Source organism: Pituophis catenifer, unplaced genomic scaffold (assembly GCF_029215685.1).
Source record: "Pituophis catenifer annectens isolate HBS135680 unplaced genomic scaffold, rPitCat1.0.hap2 SCAF_1, whole genome shotgun sequence".
Lineage (NCBI taxonomy): Eukaryota > Metazoa > Chordata > Lepidosauria > Squamata > Colubridae > Pituophis > Pituophis catenifer.
The window spans coordinates 285,310,239-285,327,487 of record NW_027256881.1 but is presented as its reverse complement, the minus strand read 5'-3'; the positions used below and the strand labels follow the sequence as shown (position 1 = coordinate 285,327,487).

General features: G+C 39.6%; 2 protein-coding genes across 2 annotated transcripts in view; one reads left to right on the top strand and one right to left on the bottom strand.

Annotated features, from left to right (window-relative positions):
- INAFM2 (InaF motif containing 2) overlaps positions 1-3,027 on the top strand; it is a 52,974-nt gene extending 49,947 nt beyond the window's left edge. The window contains exon 2 of the mRNA XM_070940146.1: positions 2,995-3,027. The gene's annotated coding sequence lies outside the window, so the exon portion shown is untranslated. The remainder of the gene's footprint in view (positions 1-2,994) is intronic.
- CCDC9B (coiled-coil domain containing 9B) overlaps positions 1-17,249 on the bottom strand; it is a 56,294-nt gene that overhangs the window by 20,333 nt on the left and 18,712 nt on the right. Inside the window, exons 5-6 of the mRNA XM_070940132.1 lie at positions 16,848-16,997; positions 7,837-7,911 (exon numbers count right to left, since the gene is read on the bottom strand). Of these exons, the coding sequence (XP_070796233.1) occupies positions 7,837-7,911; positions 16,848-16,997 (225 nt within the window). The remainder of the gene's footprint in view (positions 1-7,836; positions 7,912-16,847; positions 16,998-17,249) is intronic.

Sequence of the window (17,249 nt, the reverse complement as noted above, 5' to 3'; positions counted from 1 at the left end):
GTCAGACTTTCTATATTCCAGTGTTTCTCAACCTTACCAATCTTGTGTGGACTTTAATGCATTCCAGTTTATATTAAAAGTTTTTACAGCAATAATAAGTACTAATAGAAACTAAAACAGAACAGAGAAAAGGAATGAAAAATAAAAGAAAGAAAAGAAAAATCTAAAAGTGCAATAAGGAAAAAAGTAGTAGTAGACAAAAAGAGAAAGATACAAAGAAGCAGATTGTTATAGTCTTCACAGCAGTTATAATTACAATTATATTTGAACCTCTTTCTCTAAAGTTACATCATGACTCTCTTCTTTCTAAAATTTAACCCCTTTAATCATCAGAACCACAACTCAAAGTTCATTTTGTTCATTTTTATGCAAAGAAGTCTCTCAGGGTTTTCCAGTAACCAATAAAAGTAAACATTGTCCTTTCTCTAATCAAATAAGTCAGTTTGCTGATCTGGCACTTCATTTGTCTTCTGCTGATCTTTTCCTCCTTTATCTTCAATTTTATAGGACATGGCCATTTCAAAATATGACACAGTTCTTAAAATGTGGAACAGTGAGTGCTCAGCAAATAAATAGTAATGGTTTTATAAAAAGATCATTGCAATATGAAACATACATCATAGACATGCCAAGGCAATATAATTCAGGAACTGCTGCTGTTATAAAATACACAAACAGGTAGAAAATTTTGATATATGAAATAATGCAATTTTATCCTACCTGTCTATCTATCCATCCATCTATCCATAGGCTTCATGCAACCCAGTATTTATAGACTCTGAGTATCAAAACTTCCTAATATATTATAATGTGTCACCTATTTCCATAGTTCAAAATTCAAAATCTCCACAATTCAGAGGAGGACTTCCAAGATACTATCTGAAAATGAAGCTCTATGAAGAATTGTTAAAGGATCCAGGTGTGTTTAGGCTACAACTAAAGGACAACTAAAGGAGATATAATAATTCCCTTTCTTTGACTCTGTAATCCCTTAACTCAGAATATAGCAGTCTTAAAATATTTGAAAGGTTTTCACTAGAATAAAGAGTGAATTTATTCTCTACTACCTCCGAGAATCCATATTAGAGCCAATGAGTTCAAATTTCAAGGATGTAGATGATAAGATGGTCATCAGGAGAAACTGCCTGACTACATAAGCTCTCAGCCAATGAAATAGATCGCCACATAATTTGTTGAGTTGTCCTTCACAAACTGAGGCTGGATACTCATCTGTCAGGAAATGCTCTAGTAGATCCAGCACTTACTTACTTACTTACTTACTTACTTACTTACTTACTTACTTACTTACTTACTTTTATCTCACCTTTATTATGTTTACAAATAATTCAAGGCGGTGAGTGTATCTCATATGCCTTCCTTCCTTCTTCCCTTTGAGGAAAGTTGGATTAAAAGAGAGTGCCCAAAGTCACCCAGCCAGCTTTAATGCCAAAGGCAAGGCTAGCACCACAGTCTCCTGGTTTCTAACCACTACATAAAAAATGAGTTTCAAAAGAGATACCTTTTAAACATACAAAATGGTAGTGCTAAAATACATAGCATGATCATTTCAGATTGACATATACCGTAATATTCATACATCAATTGGGTTTTGTTAGGTATGTAGTCAACTTATTAACAAACTTAGCAGAAGGTTGGATTAGATGACCTCTGTAGTACTTTGAAAATCTATGATTCTATATCCCAGATAATTGTGAGAGGATGGTAAAAACCAAAAAGGCCATAAATATAGATGGTCTATAGAAACCTCTTTCTATATGATTCTCTAGTCTTTCTTCAAGAACAGAGTAGTTAAAAAGCAAGCATTTTAAAAATTAATTTTAAGACACACACACACAGAGTTTCCCTTTTATAGTTTCTGGTCCCAATTAAATTCACTGTTTAGATGAATTAAATAAAAGCTTTTTAATTCTCAAATTGGATCACTGAATAGTAATAGTTATTTAACTCACTGAGAATTCAGCCTAGGGAGGCTCTGAGGTAGAGAAATATATGTCATGATTTTTCAAAATTAGGAGCCTAGCATACCTTTCCTATCCTGGTGACATTAAATTATATTGCATTACAATCCCCATGTCTCGTAAGAGCTGGTAAAGATGGGAATTGTAGTCCACCATATTTGAAAATTTTCACATTGGGAAACCCTATCCTAAAGTAATGAGAAAAGGTTTTTATTGCCTGAGTTATCTGTCATGAACTATTCAAACCATTCATACTTATATAAGTGGGAGTTAACTTGCACTTCCAAAATGGACATGTACAAAACTAGGAACACTTCTTATGATATCAAAATGGTAAATTTAAAGTCTACATGGCTGGGCCTACTTTGGAAATGTTTCAGATCTTGCATATGACACATCCAAGGACAGGTGTAATTAAAGTGGATTTCCCAAACTTTTCAGAAAAAATACTTTCAGCCGGATAGTTTCAGTGATTCTGGCTGCAAGTGGGATTTGAACCAGGAACTTCACACACCTTTAACTATTCTATTGCACTTAAATGTACATAGCCAACTTCTTCCACTGTAGGGATCTCAGATGACACTGTGTACTAAACACCATCAAATACACAAGTACACAAGCCAAGGCAATGTTCCTTGAGGAGATAATTATTTGCCAGCCTCCAATAGCCTTGTGATTTATTGTTGTAGCAGCCGAATGCTAGTCTTGCTGAAATGTTTAAAGACCTTAAACATTTCACAAAGGGTGAAAAAGGCAACTCAAAACAAAAAAAAAATGTATCTGAAGGAAAAACCATCAACACAGCAAGAGTTTCCTGTAATCCATTTGAGGTTGGGGCCAACCAGCAATTTTCTGCTCTATCAAGTCAAGAATATCCAGTAGAGAGCCAAATATACAGCTTGTCCTACAACATTATTTTCCTGTGGGTAATTCAATATCCCATCTCTTTCCCCTTCCCCTTGCCACCCCCACTTTTCCTCCAAACAAGAATTAATCTCCTTCTATTTTATTGCAGATCAAAATAGATGGGAAGAAAATTAAAGACCAGGAAACCTGTTTCCAAGGAGACTCACCTGTGTGGGTGGGCCAAGGGGAAAGGAACAAGAAGGCTTCACTTCACTACCAAAAGACAGAGCAGTGCCTGACAAACTGAGTCAGATGAAGGTGGGGAAGGAAGAAGTTTAAGAGCTCCTTTTGAACTATTGGAAAAACCCTGCTGGCTTTACAAGCCCCAAGATAAGTTTATAATAAGATCCCTCTGGCATCTTGATTTCTGTCTGCTTCCTAATTGTTTCTCATAATCTACAATGCCCTACTTGTCAAGTGTCAGACAACTCCTCGACACAAGATCCTGGGGAATATGAACCGTCTGAACATGAGCAACTGTATAGATCCAGAGCAAGATGGACCAGAAGAACAAAGACACGGTGAAGGGGGGTGTTGTAGCAATTAAGATGGCATGGTGATATTAGGTAGTGGACGGTATAGGGGAACAGGGGGGCCGATAGATATCTCGACGGAAAGAAGACAGTGAAAATCCGGAAGTAGATGGCGACCTGCACCGAACCAGAATGGGATAGGTAGCGCAGTTACTTTAAATCTGTAATAGAGCGAAGGTGGGGCGCTTGAATAGCGTTCTATAAAACCAGATAAACGGCAGAACCGGCCGTCTCCGACTTTAATTCTCATCGAAGAACTTCAGCGCTTACTGTATGACCACCGTGTAAGCTATGATTAAACCAGATACCCTCACCTTTTGAGTGTGCGTGTGTGGTGTTTGTCCGGCGAAGCACAGGCGGTTCCAGAGGAGGCTGACACTACCTACCAGAACTGGGAGTTTAGGGTGTAAGCAAGCAGCATGAGAAATAAGAGGTGTATTTATAGCATAGGATGAAACTTTTGTTCCAGAGGAATATTTTCTGTATAAAAACCCCCCTGGGAAGAGTCAGTTCGGACATTCCAAGTCTGAAAATAAACCATGAAGCAGCCCAAGGGCCATCTCTGACTTAATGGTTACAAACCCAGACGGTAACTTGATCAAGCTAGATTAAAATAGTTCATTTTGTAGGCACCCATGGCCATTCTTCAAGAAAAAAACTGACCACGTTGCTAGCCATCACTATGGTATTTTCATGGGAAATCCATAGTTGAACTATACTTATGCTTTGGTAATATTTCTTGGCACATGTTATTCCCTTTTGGATTCCCAACAAAAGGAGGGGAAAACAGGAGTGTCTGGAGATTCTCAGTCAGCCCGGTCATGGTTATCTCAAATGTGCTTTTTCAAAAGGCAATTGGACTTAGTTTTGCTTTGTTTTTCTTCCTTGAGGAAGACTCAAAAAGCTCCTTCCATTCTGACTGAATGTTTATCTCTGAAAGTTCAGAATGGAAGAAGCTGCTTGGATGAGAAGCGAAATGTCTTCCTCAAGGAAAAAAACAAAATCCAGTTGCCTTTTGAAAAAGCACCTTTGAGAGGAGGCAGGCAAACATTAGATACGTTTGTCACCTTGAATTACATATTTAAAAAGGCAAGATAAAAATATGTAATAAAATAATACAAAAGACACTCAGTCCAGGGGTGGGTTCTACTTACCTTTACTAGCGGTTCACATTGTGCCCACACGTGCTCACACGTGCATGCGCAGAAGCTTCTAAGGGTGCACAGATCACTTATGATAACGTCCGGGTCAGTGGGCGGAGCTTCCCATCGGTTTTACTACCGGTTCTTGCGAACCAGTCTGAACCAGGGGCAACCCACCACTGACTCAACCCTCCTACTTCACTCTTAGTCAGGACTGTCAAACTCATGTTCTGTGGGCCAGATGCGTCACGAGCTGGCCATGCCCACGCCCGGTTTAGTGAAAGGGGGGAAAGTCCCAATATGTCACGTGATATTGCCGTGACGACGCAAATTTGACACCCCTGCTCTAAGAACTGGGGATAATAGAATAAAGTGCTCCCTTCCCAGAATAAGCCAAGGATTGGGAGATGTTTCCTTTAAATTGTGACAATAGCAACCATTTCTGATGGCTTCCACCTTCTTTGCATTTGTATTTGAACTGCATTGCTGTAACCTTCTCTTGCAGTAATATTTTTCCCCCTATTGAAAAATGAAGAGCTGTGCCCCAGGGACTGAAGTGGAGGCATCTCTGTGTGCAAGCATATTACCAAGGCCAAGTATAAAAGGGATAGGAAAAATAAGTTGTTATTGGGTGAAACAATATTTATTTACAGAACATAGCATTAACTTTCAAGGTGTTTAGAATAGGAAACAAATATTTTTGCATACGCATTTTCAGCTGAACACACATGGCTGGATGAGAGAGAAGGAGCACTCCAACTTTACTGGAAAGAGGTCTCTGACAATGATGGGAACAGGAGAGTATCACTGTCAGGAAAGGAGTTGTTTACCTTTCAAGCTCAGCTTGGCCACAGCTGTGCCTGCTAGGCCATAAGGGAGTGAAATTAGCCGGCTTCATTGTACTCCTTTGTCTTCTGCTGGGACAGGCAAAGGAGCTCATCTGTGCTGTCTTAATGAGTCACCATCTCTACGAAAGGGAGGCTGATTCAATTTCTGCTCAGTTAATTAAGAGCATTGCTTGGCTCAAAGGAGTCAGGCTCTCCCTCTGCGTTCATAGGCCGTAGTCCTTGCATGCTGAATCCAGCTTAGTTTTTTCTTTGTTGAGTCGACCCCAGCATCTCAGATCCAAGAAAGCAACTTATCATAGCTGTGAGAAGGAATGGTTTGCATCGGGGTGTGAAGCTCAAGGCCCATGGGCCAGATCTGGCCCATGGGGTGCTTAGATCTGGCCTGCGGGGCCACTCTGGAAACAGTGAAGGACCAGCTCACAGTGCCTCTGGCAATGAAAATGGAGCTCGAGAGCTCATTTTCGCTGGCAGAGCCCTCGGGCCACCACAGGCGCTGACACGAGTGACGTGAAGCTGGCCACGCCCACCCTGGTCACGCTCACCCCAGCCCTCAAAGTCAAACACAACCCTGATGTGGCCCTCAGTGAAATCTAGTTTGACACCCCTGGTTTGCATGGTTTGATGGCATAGGAAAGCTGTTCTGCTGATTGTATACAAATTTGATCAAATAAATAAAATAAATAAATTGTACAGATTGTACAGAGAGTCTCAGCCTGTACAAAATCTCACAGATAAGACTTTTATCGTCCTTCAAGGTGAATCAAACATTTCAAATCTCAGGCAAATGGATCAAATGAAGTGGATCCTTCCCTTCCTGGCACATCTTAGCTGCAGCGTGGTTAAGTTAAAGAGCTGATTTGGCAAGCATGAGAGTTGAACTGTGACACTCAGCTAAGGATACCTTATCAATGGCCATACCGTACATTTTGCACCCTCTGGTGGACTTGTACTGAATGGCATTGTGACAGCCTGAGCTAACAGCTACTCAGGGCTGAGGACTGATGTGGTGAAAGAGACCACGAGCAGACCTGAAATATGCTCAGAAAGCATCTCAGTCTGGGCTGAATTCTGTCACAATCACTTAGACTGTAGCTTTTTCTTCTCATCCATTTCTCACTAGCATAATTATTATGGGTAACTACTAGTGACACACAGGCTTTATTTGTGCCTTTTTTGTAGAAAATAGAACACACAAAGGTGGTTCAGATGAGCATTTTATATACGGTAAAATAGAAATTTGTTTTGTTAATCCAAGCATGTATATATTTATATGACTAAAATGAACACATCATTTGTTGGGTTATTTCATTTGTTGGATGTGTATGTATATGTACAGTATATAAATGCTCCCCCCCCTCCCATTCATTTGTTCCAATTCTTGGAAACTGGCTGATTAAGTCCGGGGGGTTTTGGCAAGATTTTTCAGAAGTAGTTTGCCATTGCCTCCTTCTTAGGGCTGAGAGAAAGTGACTGGCCCAAGGTCACCCAGCAGAGCTAGAATTCAAACTCTCCCAGTTTCTAGCCCAATGCCTTAATCACTAGACTAATGAGTTTCAAAAGAGGTGTTTTTTTAAACATGTAAAATGGTAATGCATAGCACAAGCACTTTAGATTGACAAATGTATTCACCTTATTGACATCGATTAGGTTTGACTAGCTGTGTAGTACTGTCTAGCTCATTACTTGACTACCTGTCAATTAAGCTGTCAGGGTAAAGAAATTTAATGGAATAGGACAGGGGAGATTCAGATTCAAGTCTACCTTCAATAATAACAGTTCATCACGTAACTTTGGGACAGCCATTCTCAGCCCAATCTGTCTCACAGTGTAGTTTTGTTGGGATAAAATGATACAATATCCCATGCTTGAGCAAAGAATGATGATGATGATGATGATGATTTTTCTAGAATTCTGTAAATTGGCATTTGCCCATCAAAAACAATATCTCATAATCAAATCTAAATGGATGTAAACTAATGGATGGACTATCTCAGTGTTTCTTGGTAACTTTAAGATGCTTAGAACTCAACTTCCAGAATTCCCCAGCCAGTAGGCAATATGTTGACTAGGGAATTCTGGAAATTGAAGTCAGCTTGAGAAATACTGGTTTATCTATTCACTGTCTGATCTGTTACTGGCCACACTTACACATGATCTATAACGTGAAAAATGCAGTGGCACAACAACAGAAGTAAAATAAAATGGGCAAACTGAAAAACAAGTGAACACTTTCACTTTCAGGTGTTCAGGTGTAGAAAAGAAATATTGTCACCTTCAATTCACCTTCCACCAGTACATCAAAACAGACACATTTTGGTTAAATTCATGGTTATGTAGCTGGGAAGCAAAAGAACCCAAAATAAGATCCTGTTTATAATGCATATGTGTATGAGAGTAAACAAAACCGAATGTGGGGCTCAACCCTCACCTTTCTGAGGTGTGCAGTCTTCGGATGGTTGTCTTCACCAGACCACTTCCTCTCTGAGGTTTTCCTTTCATCTGTCTAAAGAAATAAAGAAGGAAGGTCTCATTTATTTTTTCAGAAACAAAGAGGCTTCCGTAGACGTGGGAAAAGCCCACAGAGTTTACAAGAAAAAACAAGCATTTTTTTTTAAATTAGGAATGGATAGAACAAAAGGGACCATGCAGATTGTTTCATGAACTTATCCAACGGAGAAGAAAATCATATAAGAAGAAAACGAGCAAGGTTCCTGCAAATCCCTTCTGTTCAAGTCTGCTGGCAAAGGAAGAGCAGGGCTGTAACTAAAAGCTTGGCCATTATCTGTATCAGCACGTTCATTCAAAAATGCATAGAGAGAACCAGCTTCCGCATGGCATTAAGACATTTCCATTTGATTTGATTCACTAATTGAAAGACACTTTTAAAATCCTGGACATAGTAACTCTCTACATTCTTCACAAAGCCAAATGGTGTGTCCAGGTATGGACCACAGGGCCAAATGAGGAATTCTAGGATTTGGAAGATTCCCAATATATCCCAGATAGTCAATGATGGCCACAGTATCATAGCACTGTGCTATCTTTGTCAATTGAAACTGTAGACATACATATGCCATTTCAGAGTCTGTTATAATATTGTTGTTTATTCCTTGTTAACTATTATTGCTATTGATGATGGCCATTGTCCTGATTCATGTGCTGAGGCGGGCAGCTATATAAATATAAATATTAGATAAATATTTTATCTCTTTGATAAAACAGTTGAACAAATCAACTGCTACTTGGAGGCTGTGCAGCCAATAAGAAAGTTAAAATGCCTTCATTGGCTATATCCTTCCAACACAATGCTTAATTAGTTCATCTTATTGCTAGGCTAGAGAAAAACACCGATTTTAAAGGGATACACAGATGAACAGGGGTGGGCTTAAATTTTTTTAACAAGGAGGTCTCTGCCCAGTTGCTGGGTGGGCATGGCCATGATGGGTGTGGCCAAGTTGGCCACCTACACCACGGGGGGGGCGTTTTTGCCCTCCCCAGGCTCCAGAGGCTTTCCTCAAACCTCCGGGAGGACGAAAATGGCCTCCCCAGACTCCGGAGGCCCTCTGGAGGCCAGAAACAGGCCCAAACGTCTGGTAGGCCCATTTTTCACCCTCCCCGAGCCTCTGTACGCGCCCTGCACTTACCTGCATCCAAAACGGGCCATGTGGGGACTCCTGGGAGGAGAGGGGCGGGTTGGGTGGGGCCAGCCAGGAGTGGGATTTGGGGGTTCTCCGAACTGCACATAATCTTAGCTACAGGTTCTCCCAAACCCCTGCAAACCCCCAGCAGCCCACCCCTGCAGCTGCACCTTCAGAGATCTGAATGGCAGGAAAGGAAGGTTTTTTCTGTGTGTTAACTGACTGGCTAGCAGGCAATAACAGCAGTGAAAAAAGGGCAGCAGCAATTTTATTTACAGATGCTGAGCCAGAAAAACAGGTTGAACATGCAGGGTGGGACAATAACAGCCAGGAAAAGGGGTTTGTGGACTCAGGATGTCCTTACATCTCGCTGCACCGCTGCACCATCCTCAGATTTCTCTGGCAAGGGTGGGAGTATGTATTTGCCAAGGTAAAATCTAGTTTCTGTATAGTCAGCTGCTGGTGAAGACATGTAATTTCACATGCAGCACAATATGGAGCTGCAATATGATTGTAATTTCTGTTCCTGACTGGCTGAGCTGCTGAGCAGAGAGTACATTTTGTGCCATGCAAGAGACAAAAAGAATCAGCACCCTTCCTACCCTCAAATTAATAAATCAATATCTTAAGCTGGTTCAAAGCCCCCTATATAAAAGTCTTTCTAATTTTACATCTTTCTTATAATTTTTACACCCTGGTTGAAAGCTGTATGTGTGCAAAATCAATCCGTCCTCCAGCTTTATATTTGAAAACTAAAATACAAAAAAAAACCCAACCCTCAATTCCCTGGAGGGTGGTTTTTTTTAAAAAAAAAGACAGGATACTGAGAAGATGAGCAAGCTGGAACGAATGAGTTTTATTCCTGCTAATTGCCTGGGAACCTTTTATCTGAATATCAAAATTCTTACATACATAGACACACAGAGCAATTGCACAATGGAAATTCCATTTCAGGTTTACATCCAACCTCTCTCTTTCATAAAGTATGGGTTTACATAATGTTTGATTTTCATTGTACAATTTTCTTACATTTTCTACATTACAATATCCATAATGTTAGAAGGGCAACTTTGAACTTTGAAAGAAGAAAGACAGAAGATGACACTGATTTGCATATGCTGATATTTTTCGCTGATTCCAGCGACCAATATGCCAATTGAGTCCCTTGTTCAGATTGTTATTAGTTCTGGTTTAGAGAAAGTGCTCCTTGTTTCAGTGATGAAATGTAAAATTTGTTACTACCAGTTCTGTGGGTGTGACTTGGTGGTGGTGGGGGGGTTAATGTGACTGAGTGGGTGTGGCCAATTTTTTACTTTTTTAAAAAAAAACTTTTTTTTTTTACTTTTAAAACCATTTTTTCTACAGGGAGTTTTGCTACCAGTTCTCTGAACCACCTGCCGCCATCACTGCCAGATCGGGCGATCCGGTCTGAACCGGGAGCATTTCACCCCTGCTTGTTTCCATCCAGGATGTTTTTAGTTTTTAACCTAGTTCTTCTTTTTTTTTTCTCCACAGTAATAGCATCAGATGCTAAATGGTTGTGCTAAAATCAGAGTTTGCTAGATTCTGGGGTTCCCTTAGAGTACCATGATTTTGGATTAGAAGAATGGGTTGTGAATTCACTAGAAATGTCATGTTCTTTTAATAACAAGTATGGAATCATCAGCTGAAGTTTTTGACCATAAAGAAACCAATCTTGTTAAGCTACCAAGTTTGGGATTATAAAGATGGCAGAACTTTTGAAATGGTGAAACTGAACCGTTTAATCAGTCGGAAGGCAACAAATATTTTTATAAAGGTTGGAAACATCTCATGGTCTTTTGCTGAAAATGGGTGAGTGAGAAGATATGAATGAGATGGCTTGGATTCTGTATAAATGGTGTTACGGGAGATGAGTGGTTAACATTCCTCAATGTTATCTGGATTTCATTTTGACTTGTTGGTTCCAAGGAAGAAGATAATGCAATGATGTCTATCTCATGTAGGCTAAATCCATGTCTCACCTGGCTCCGTTGGAAAACACAAGAATTGGGGATGAATGTCTCAATCTGTGAGATGGTCTACACCATCTCAGGATAGGAGAAACCTTGCAGAAGATGGTTGAATATCTCTTCTAAATGAGAACTTCCTCCTGTATCCAATTAATTAGGCAACTGTTGCCCAGTCTTTAACCTTCCCCATTTAGAAAAAGCTTTTTGGAAAAAAGGGGAAAGAATTGCCCTCTGGCAAGCTGGCCCAGAATTTAATTAATTAATTAATTGTAGAAGTATAACTACAGAATCCTGATGACGAGAAAACAAATTATTTAAACCCCTTTCAGTCAGACCTGGATATTCAACTAGAATTGCAATGGTCACCCTATGGATGATCTCTGTCAGGAACTTGATGGGACAATGTACCTCTCCTGGTCCTTTTTTGGCTTTCATATCACCAAATATGGTGTCCTTTAGAATGCCTATGAGAATTAGAAATTAAGGACACTGTTTTACAGTGGTTTCTTTCCTTCCTGAATAAGTGATAGCAGTTGTAAAAGGAGGATGTCGATCTCATTGGATAGATTAGACCATGTAATCAACTTCATAGGATGACTAAAGCAGATTTTATTGAGCATGGTAATTATAACAGAATCTTACAAGTCGGACTGTTCTGATTTTGATAAATAAAATGTTTTCAGCACTTAAGGAAAACTGCAGTAAAAATATTCAATAAATAAATTGGCACTAATTAATCAACAGCTGTAGTTAACAGCTGTTTACTTTAAGCAAAATCACACTGCATCATGCAGGCACAAAATCTCAAAAGTCTGAGAGTCAGGTTCTGAAGACAATGTTCCCCTTGCAGGTCAGGGACATATTGCTATTGCCTCTGGCTAACTCTGTCTTATAGAGTATTCCATCAGAAAAGTTCCACGTTGTTCCAACAATTCAAACAACCAACTCGCCACAGCCAACTTGCCATGGGACAAGTGTTACACTAATATTGAAGAAATAGTCCAATAGAATCTTTAAAGAAAGGATACAAAGGAGGGACAAAATAAAATGTGAATGACAAAAATTAAAATATTTTAAAAATTATTTTAAATAATTAAATTGAATTGTCCTGCAGTGAGTTGTCCTGTAGCAAGTTGTCCCATGGCGAGTCAGCTGTGGAGAGTTGGCTGCGTCCCATTCTGGCCTAGATGGTATCGAGAATAGCAGTTTTTGTGAAGTGTCTTTTAGTGTGTAAACCGTAGACACAGCAAACCCAATTAGAAACAGAGTAGGATTCCTGGCCTTCTGTGCCTCTTCACTTTTCTCTCTGCCAGCTTTGTTTTGTTTATCTAACATATTGCAATCGTCTGGCAGAGTCTGTGCAGCACTAGGTTACACATAGCCTTACATAAAAAGGCAGTTGCTGCCAAATGTACTGTTTATATCCCTTTTAAATACCAGGATCAAATGTTTGTATTCTTCCCTCCAGGAGCCCTGGGCTCAGGGACAATGGTGCATGGTTGCTGGGAAAATGCTGGTCGTTACGGAGAACCCTGAGACAGCTCTGTTATCTGTCTCTCCCAGCATGATTTACACTCTTTGATTCAGTGTGTCCATTTGATTCCCAGCAGGTCCATCAGACTTCTCGCCTGAAAAAAAAATAGTCTGGATCCATCTAGGGTTGCACAGCTCTGCAGGCCTCCCCATCCAGCATGGAACATTTTTTCTCCCTTTTTAGACAAAAGTGAGGCCAGGGCACTTCCCTGCTGCCATTGCGTTGCACCCTGCGAAGCATAAAGGACACACACAAACTGTGCTGTTCTTGGGTTAATCTTCTCTGTCAGCAGCACATCATTTACACTTCATCAGTTTCAGGCGGTCATAAATGTGTTTGGAAATCTTGGCCCAGGAAGCATAAAGTAATGCACTCTTTATAAAGCAGCATTCTTAAGACGTGTACTGTCAGAGGGAGACCTTCCAGCGTAGAACCTGATGTTGTAACCTACTACGGTTTGAGACAGTAAATTGACTGTTGCTGTTACTACTGCAAAGTTGACTTTCCATGGAAGTGAAAGTAAAATTTGAAATTTGAAGAAGTGGGATAAAAAAGGGTATTGATGCTTTTGGGGATACCATGGTAATATCATGAAAAGAAACAAACACAAAGGTCAAGAAAAGAATGAAAAGAATAACCAAATAAATCAGCCCAGAGACACTATTGACCACACTCAAACTATCCTACTATGGATACATTATGTAAAGAGCTACAGAAGCTCTCTAGAGAAATCTACAATACCAGAAAAAGTAAAAGGAAAGAGAGGAAGCGGTCCACCAGATTAAAGTGCATGGATTCCATTTTAACAGCAATGGATGCACTGTTGGAAAACTGAATCCCTGTAAGAAGAGATCTGGTTGGTTGGTTGCTCCAGTGATGACTCCAGAAAGGAAAGCAGCTCCAGAAAGGAAAGCAACTCTGAAAAGCAGCTCCATGATTTGGGGATACTGTTAGAATCATGACTCTGATCTGAAGGACAATTCCGGACACAAAACGTTGTGGAGAAAATCTATCTATATGATCAATAAGAATCGGCACTGATTTGGTAACAAACAGTCAAGTCGATCATTATAAGACTAGAACTGTGTCTCCTGATAATAACCACAAAATGTCATTTAGAACAACTCTGCTTGAAGAATTTTTGAACGTTTACCTATTGCTTGGTTATGCAAGCTATTTCTGGGATGCAAAACTCCAGCTGACCAAAAGGTAGCAGCAACCACTTAGTAAAGTAAAATCTTCCATAATGCAAGTTTCACTTCTACACTTTTCTTGGGAGCAATTTCAAAATAATTGTTCAGTACCTTGTCCTGGGTTTTTATTGTTGCTGTTGTCATTTCCCAGGCTAGCCAGCAATCCCATTTCCCAATGATGTCAGATCAAAACCATGGCCTGATATAACCCAGTTTAGGTTCTGAGCCCATTCAATAGGCAGGTGCTGCTACCTGCTGAGATTAGGTATAATAAGCCTCAGAAAATGGAATCAAACCTGCTGATTGCCTCCTTTTGAAATAATTATCATATTTTCTAGCTCTTAGGTTTTCAAACTTGAGGATGGAGGTAATGAAAAACATCAAATCTGCTGTTCCATATTATTCTCTCTTATCACAAGTGCTCAGAAGCATTTCTATATAGATGCACAAGCTACATATGTATAAAGAAACTCATTCTGTCTACTTGCTCACAATCCAGTAGTGATATGCCTTTTAAGTATGACAACATATACATCTCATACAAGTAATGGCAAAAACAACAACTCTGAATCAGGTCCTCCCTCATATAGGATAACATGTTCTCAGCTTATTGTAGACACTTGCAGGCAATGAAAAATAAGATCACACTTGGAATATTGCATCCAGTTTGCTTGCCACAATAGAAAAAAAGATGACGATATTCTAAAAAGAGTGCAGAGAACAACAACAAAGATGATGAGGAGACTGGAGGCTGATCTTGAAGTCCTAGTGGATAATCACTTAAATATGAGCCAGTAGTGTGCTGCAGCTGCCAAAAATAAGCCAACACAGTCCTAGGCTGCATTAATAGAGGGATAAAATCAAGATCGCATGAAGTATTAATACCACTTTATAGTGTCTTGATAAGATCACACTTGGAATATTGCATCCAGTTTTGGTCACCACAATATAAAAAAGACTGGGATTTTAGAAAGAGTGCAGAGAAGAGCACAAGGATGATTAGGGACTGGAGGCTGAAACATGAAGAATGGTTGCAGGAATTGTGTATGTCTAGTTTAATGAAAAGAAGGCCTACGGGTGATATGATAGCAGTTTTCCCAATATCTGTCTCAAAGAAAAGGGGGGTCAACTTATTCTCCAAAGCACCTGAAGGCAGGACAAGAAGCAATGAATGGAAACTTGTCAAGGACAAAACCAACCTAGAACTTAAGGAGAAATTTCCTGACAGCTAGAACAATTAATCAATGGAGTTACTTGCTTCCAGAAGTTGTGTGTGCTCCAACACTGGAGGTTTTAAGAAAAGACTGGGCAACCATTTGTCTAAAATGTTATAGGGTTTCCTGCTTAAGCAGGAAGTTGGACTTGAAGATTTCCAAGGTGCCTTCCAATTCTGTTATTTTCCAAGATCACCTAAAAACTATAAAATTCAGCAATTAAAATGTTTAGCAGCTTTTTATTTGTTCTTAAGGGGCTTTATCCTTTGTATGTATTTTTTGCAGCACCAAATTTGATGTCTTCCATCCTCAAACTCTGCAAGAGCTTGAAACTTTGGAGCTAAAAAAATTCTGCAATTATTATTTCAAGACAATACAATCAGTAGGCTTGATTGGTTTCATATATTAAGTTATGGTCTGTTTTAGCTGTGATTTATTGAACAATCAACAGTCAGTTGAGTTCATATAATATGCTAAACTATAAAAATAATTTAAATGTTTCAATTCACATAAAATTGAAAAATTAAAATTATATAAAGCACAATTACTGTATGGCTTATAAATATTGAATGTCTTTTTTTTTTGCCATTTCTGTACTGGGGATTTTAATCCTATCATTCTGTTTTGGGCAAAAAAGCAGGAATCTAGTAGCCCTTTTTCCACCTAAAATATTTTATCAAAAGTTGAAATTAAAACTGACTTCATCAGATGCAACTCATGAAAGTTTATGCCTTTTATTACAATTTGCTAGTCATAAAAGATGCTACCAAACTCCTGGTTTTCTGCCACTGTAGATTATAATGAATCTCTTTCATTATCATTGTCATTGGGAAGGACCAGTTTTTCAACGAGCTGAGCCCATGTCATCTTGCCCATTTCCCATCTCAGGAAAACTGGGTGTGGAAAAGAACTGGAGTGGCCAGGAACAGCCACAAAGCTTCATCCAACAGGACTTGAGAGATAAAAGCTGGCTGATGAATGAATTGTCCTTTTTTATCCTGGGATCTTTTAGGCTAAGTAGCATGAGCCATTGCAACCAATGAGGGACAAAATTGTGTAGCACAGCAACAAGAGGAATAAAGTTAGGTCTGCTAAAATTGTCAGGGTGCTAATTAATCCCATTCTGCTTTTGGGTAATTGCACCTTGATTTAGAGAAGTGGATCGAGGCTTTTCCCTTGAAGCATACTTTAAGAAAAAAAACCCGAAGATATATTTTCTAAGAAAAACTCATTTATTTGTTATAAAGAAAATAAAACATCTCACTAGCTAATTAGTTACATCTTGGCAACGTTTTCCCCGGCCAGCTCTCCTGGCCGGACCTCTTGGCAGGAGAACAAAGAAAGATTAAGAAAGTGAAAGAATGTAGACATGCGCAGTTAGCTTACTGATAAGAACTTGGCAAGCTACGGTAAGTCTTAGAGTTCAAAAATAAGAGCTCATCTGGTAAATACAAAAACGCAGTGACAAAAATGTCCCAGGAAAAAAAGCAAGGAGTCTCTATGGCCTGGTGTTTTTAGTAGCGCCCTTGTTTTTCTTACTCCAAAGAGAATTGCTGTAAATTTAACCAGTTGCCATCATTAAAAATGATCACCAAGTGTCCCTGGCAGCAAAACACTTTCTCTCTTTTCTCCTTGTACAGCTGCTATAAAGCTGGACATCAATTTTGTCCTACCATACAGGGGAGAAGTGGATTATTGCAGTTTAGATGCAGAATCTGTTCCAAAGGTTTCCCTTCCCAGAAGCTGTTAAGAGAACAGCCGCTGTCTCTCTGCATCAGAAACTGGCATCCCTGTCAACATATATTAAAATTAGCACAATAATTCTAGACAAGAACCGAAACTCTTGGGAGGCATTTAGAAAGTGCTCACCCTTCCTTTGTTTTCCATTGTAATTGCAATCTGCATTCTTCCTCTACAGAAAGCAAGCCGCTCATCCTTCTCTTCTTCGCTGATATCTGGGGCCTCTGCTGGATTCCCAGGATCCTCAGATCCCCATTTTTCTCGGACAACCCGCTTTCCCTACAAAGGGACGAATGAGAATTACATATTCTTCCCGACAGACAAATCTGCACTCCGATTCACATCGCTTGTAATCCATGTGAAGTGTGGTGGCTTAGAAAATGAGCTTGACTTTGGTGCCAAGCATAAGTAGAAGTATCACCCTTTCTTTCCACTTGGAGAGGTTCTGATCGAAAGCTCAGTCACAATAAACAAGGAGAGGGAAAAAATCCCTGATAAACTCAAGAGGTTTATCTATAAATCTATAACAAA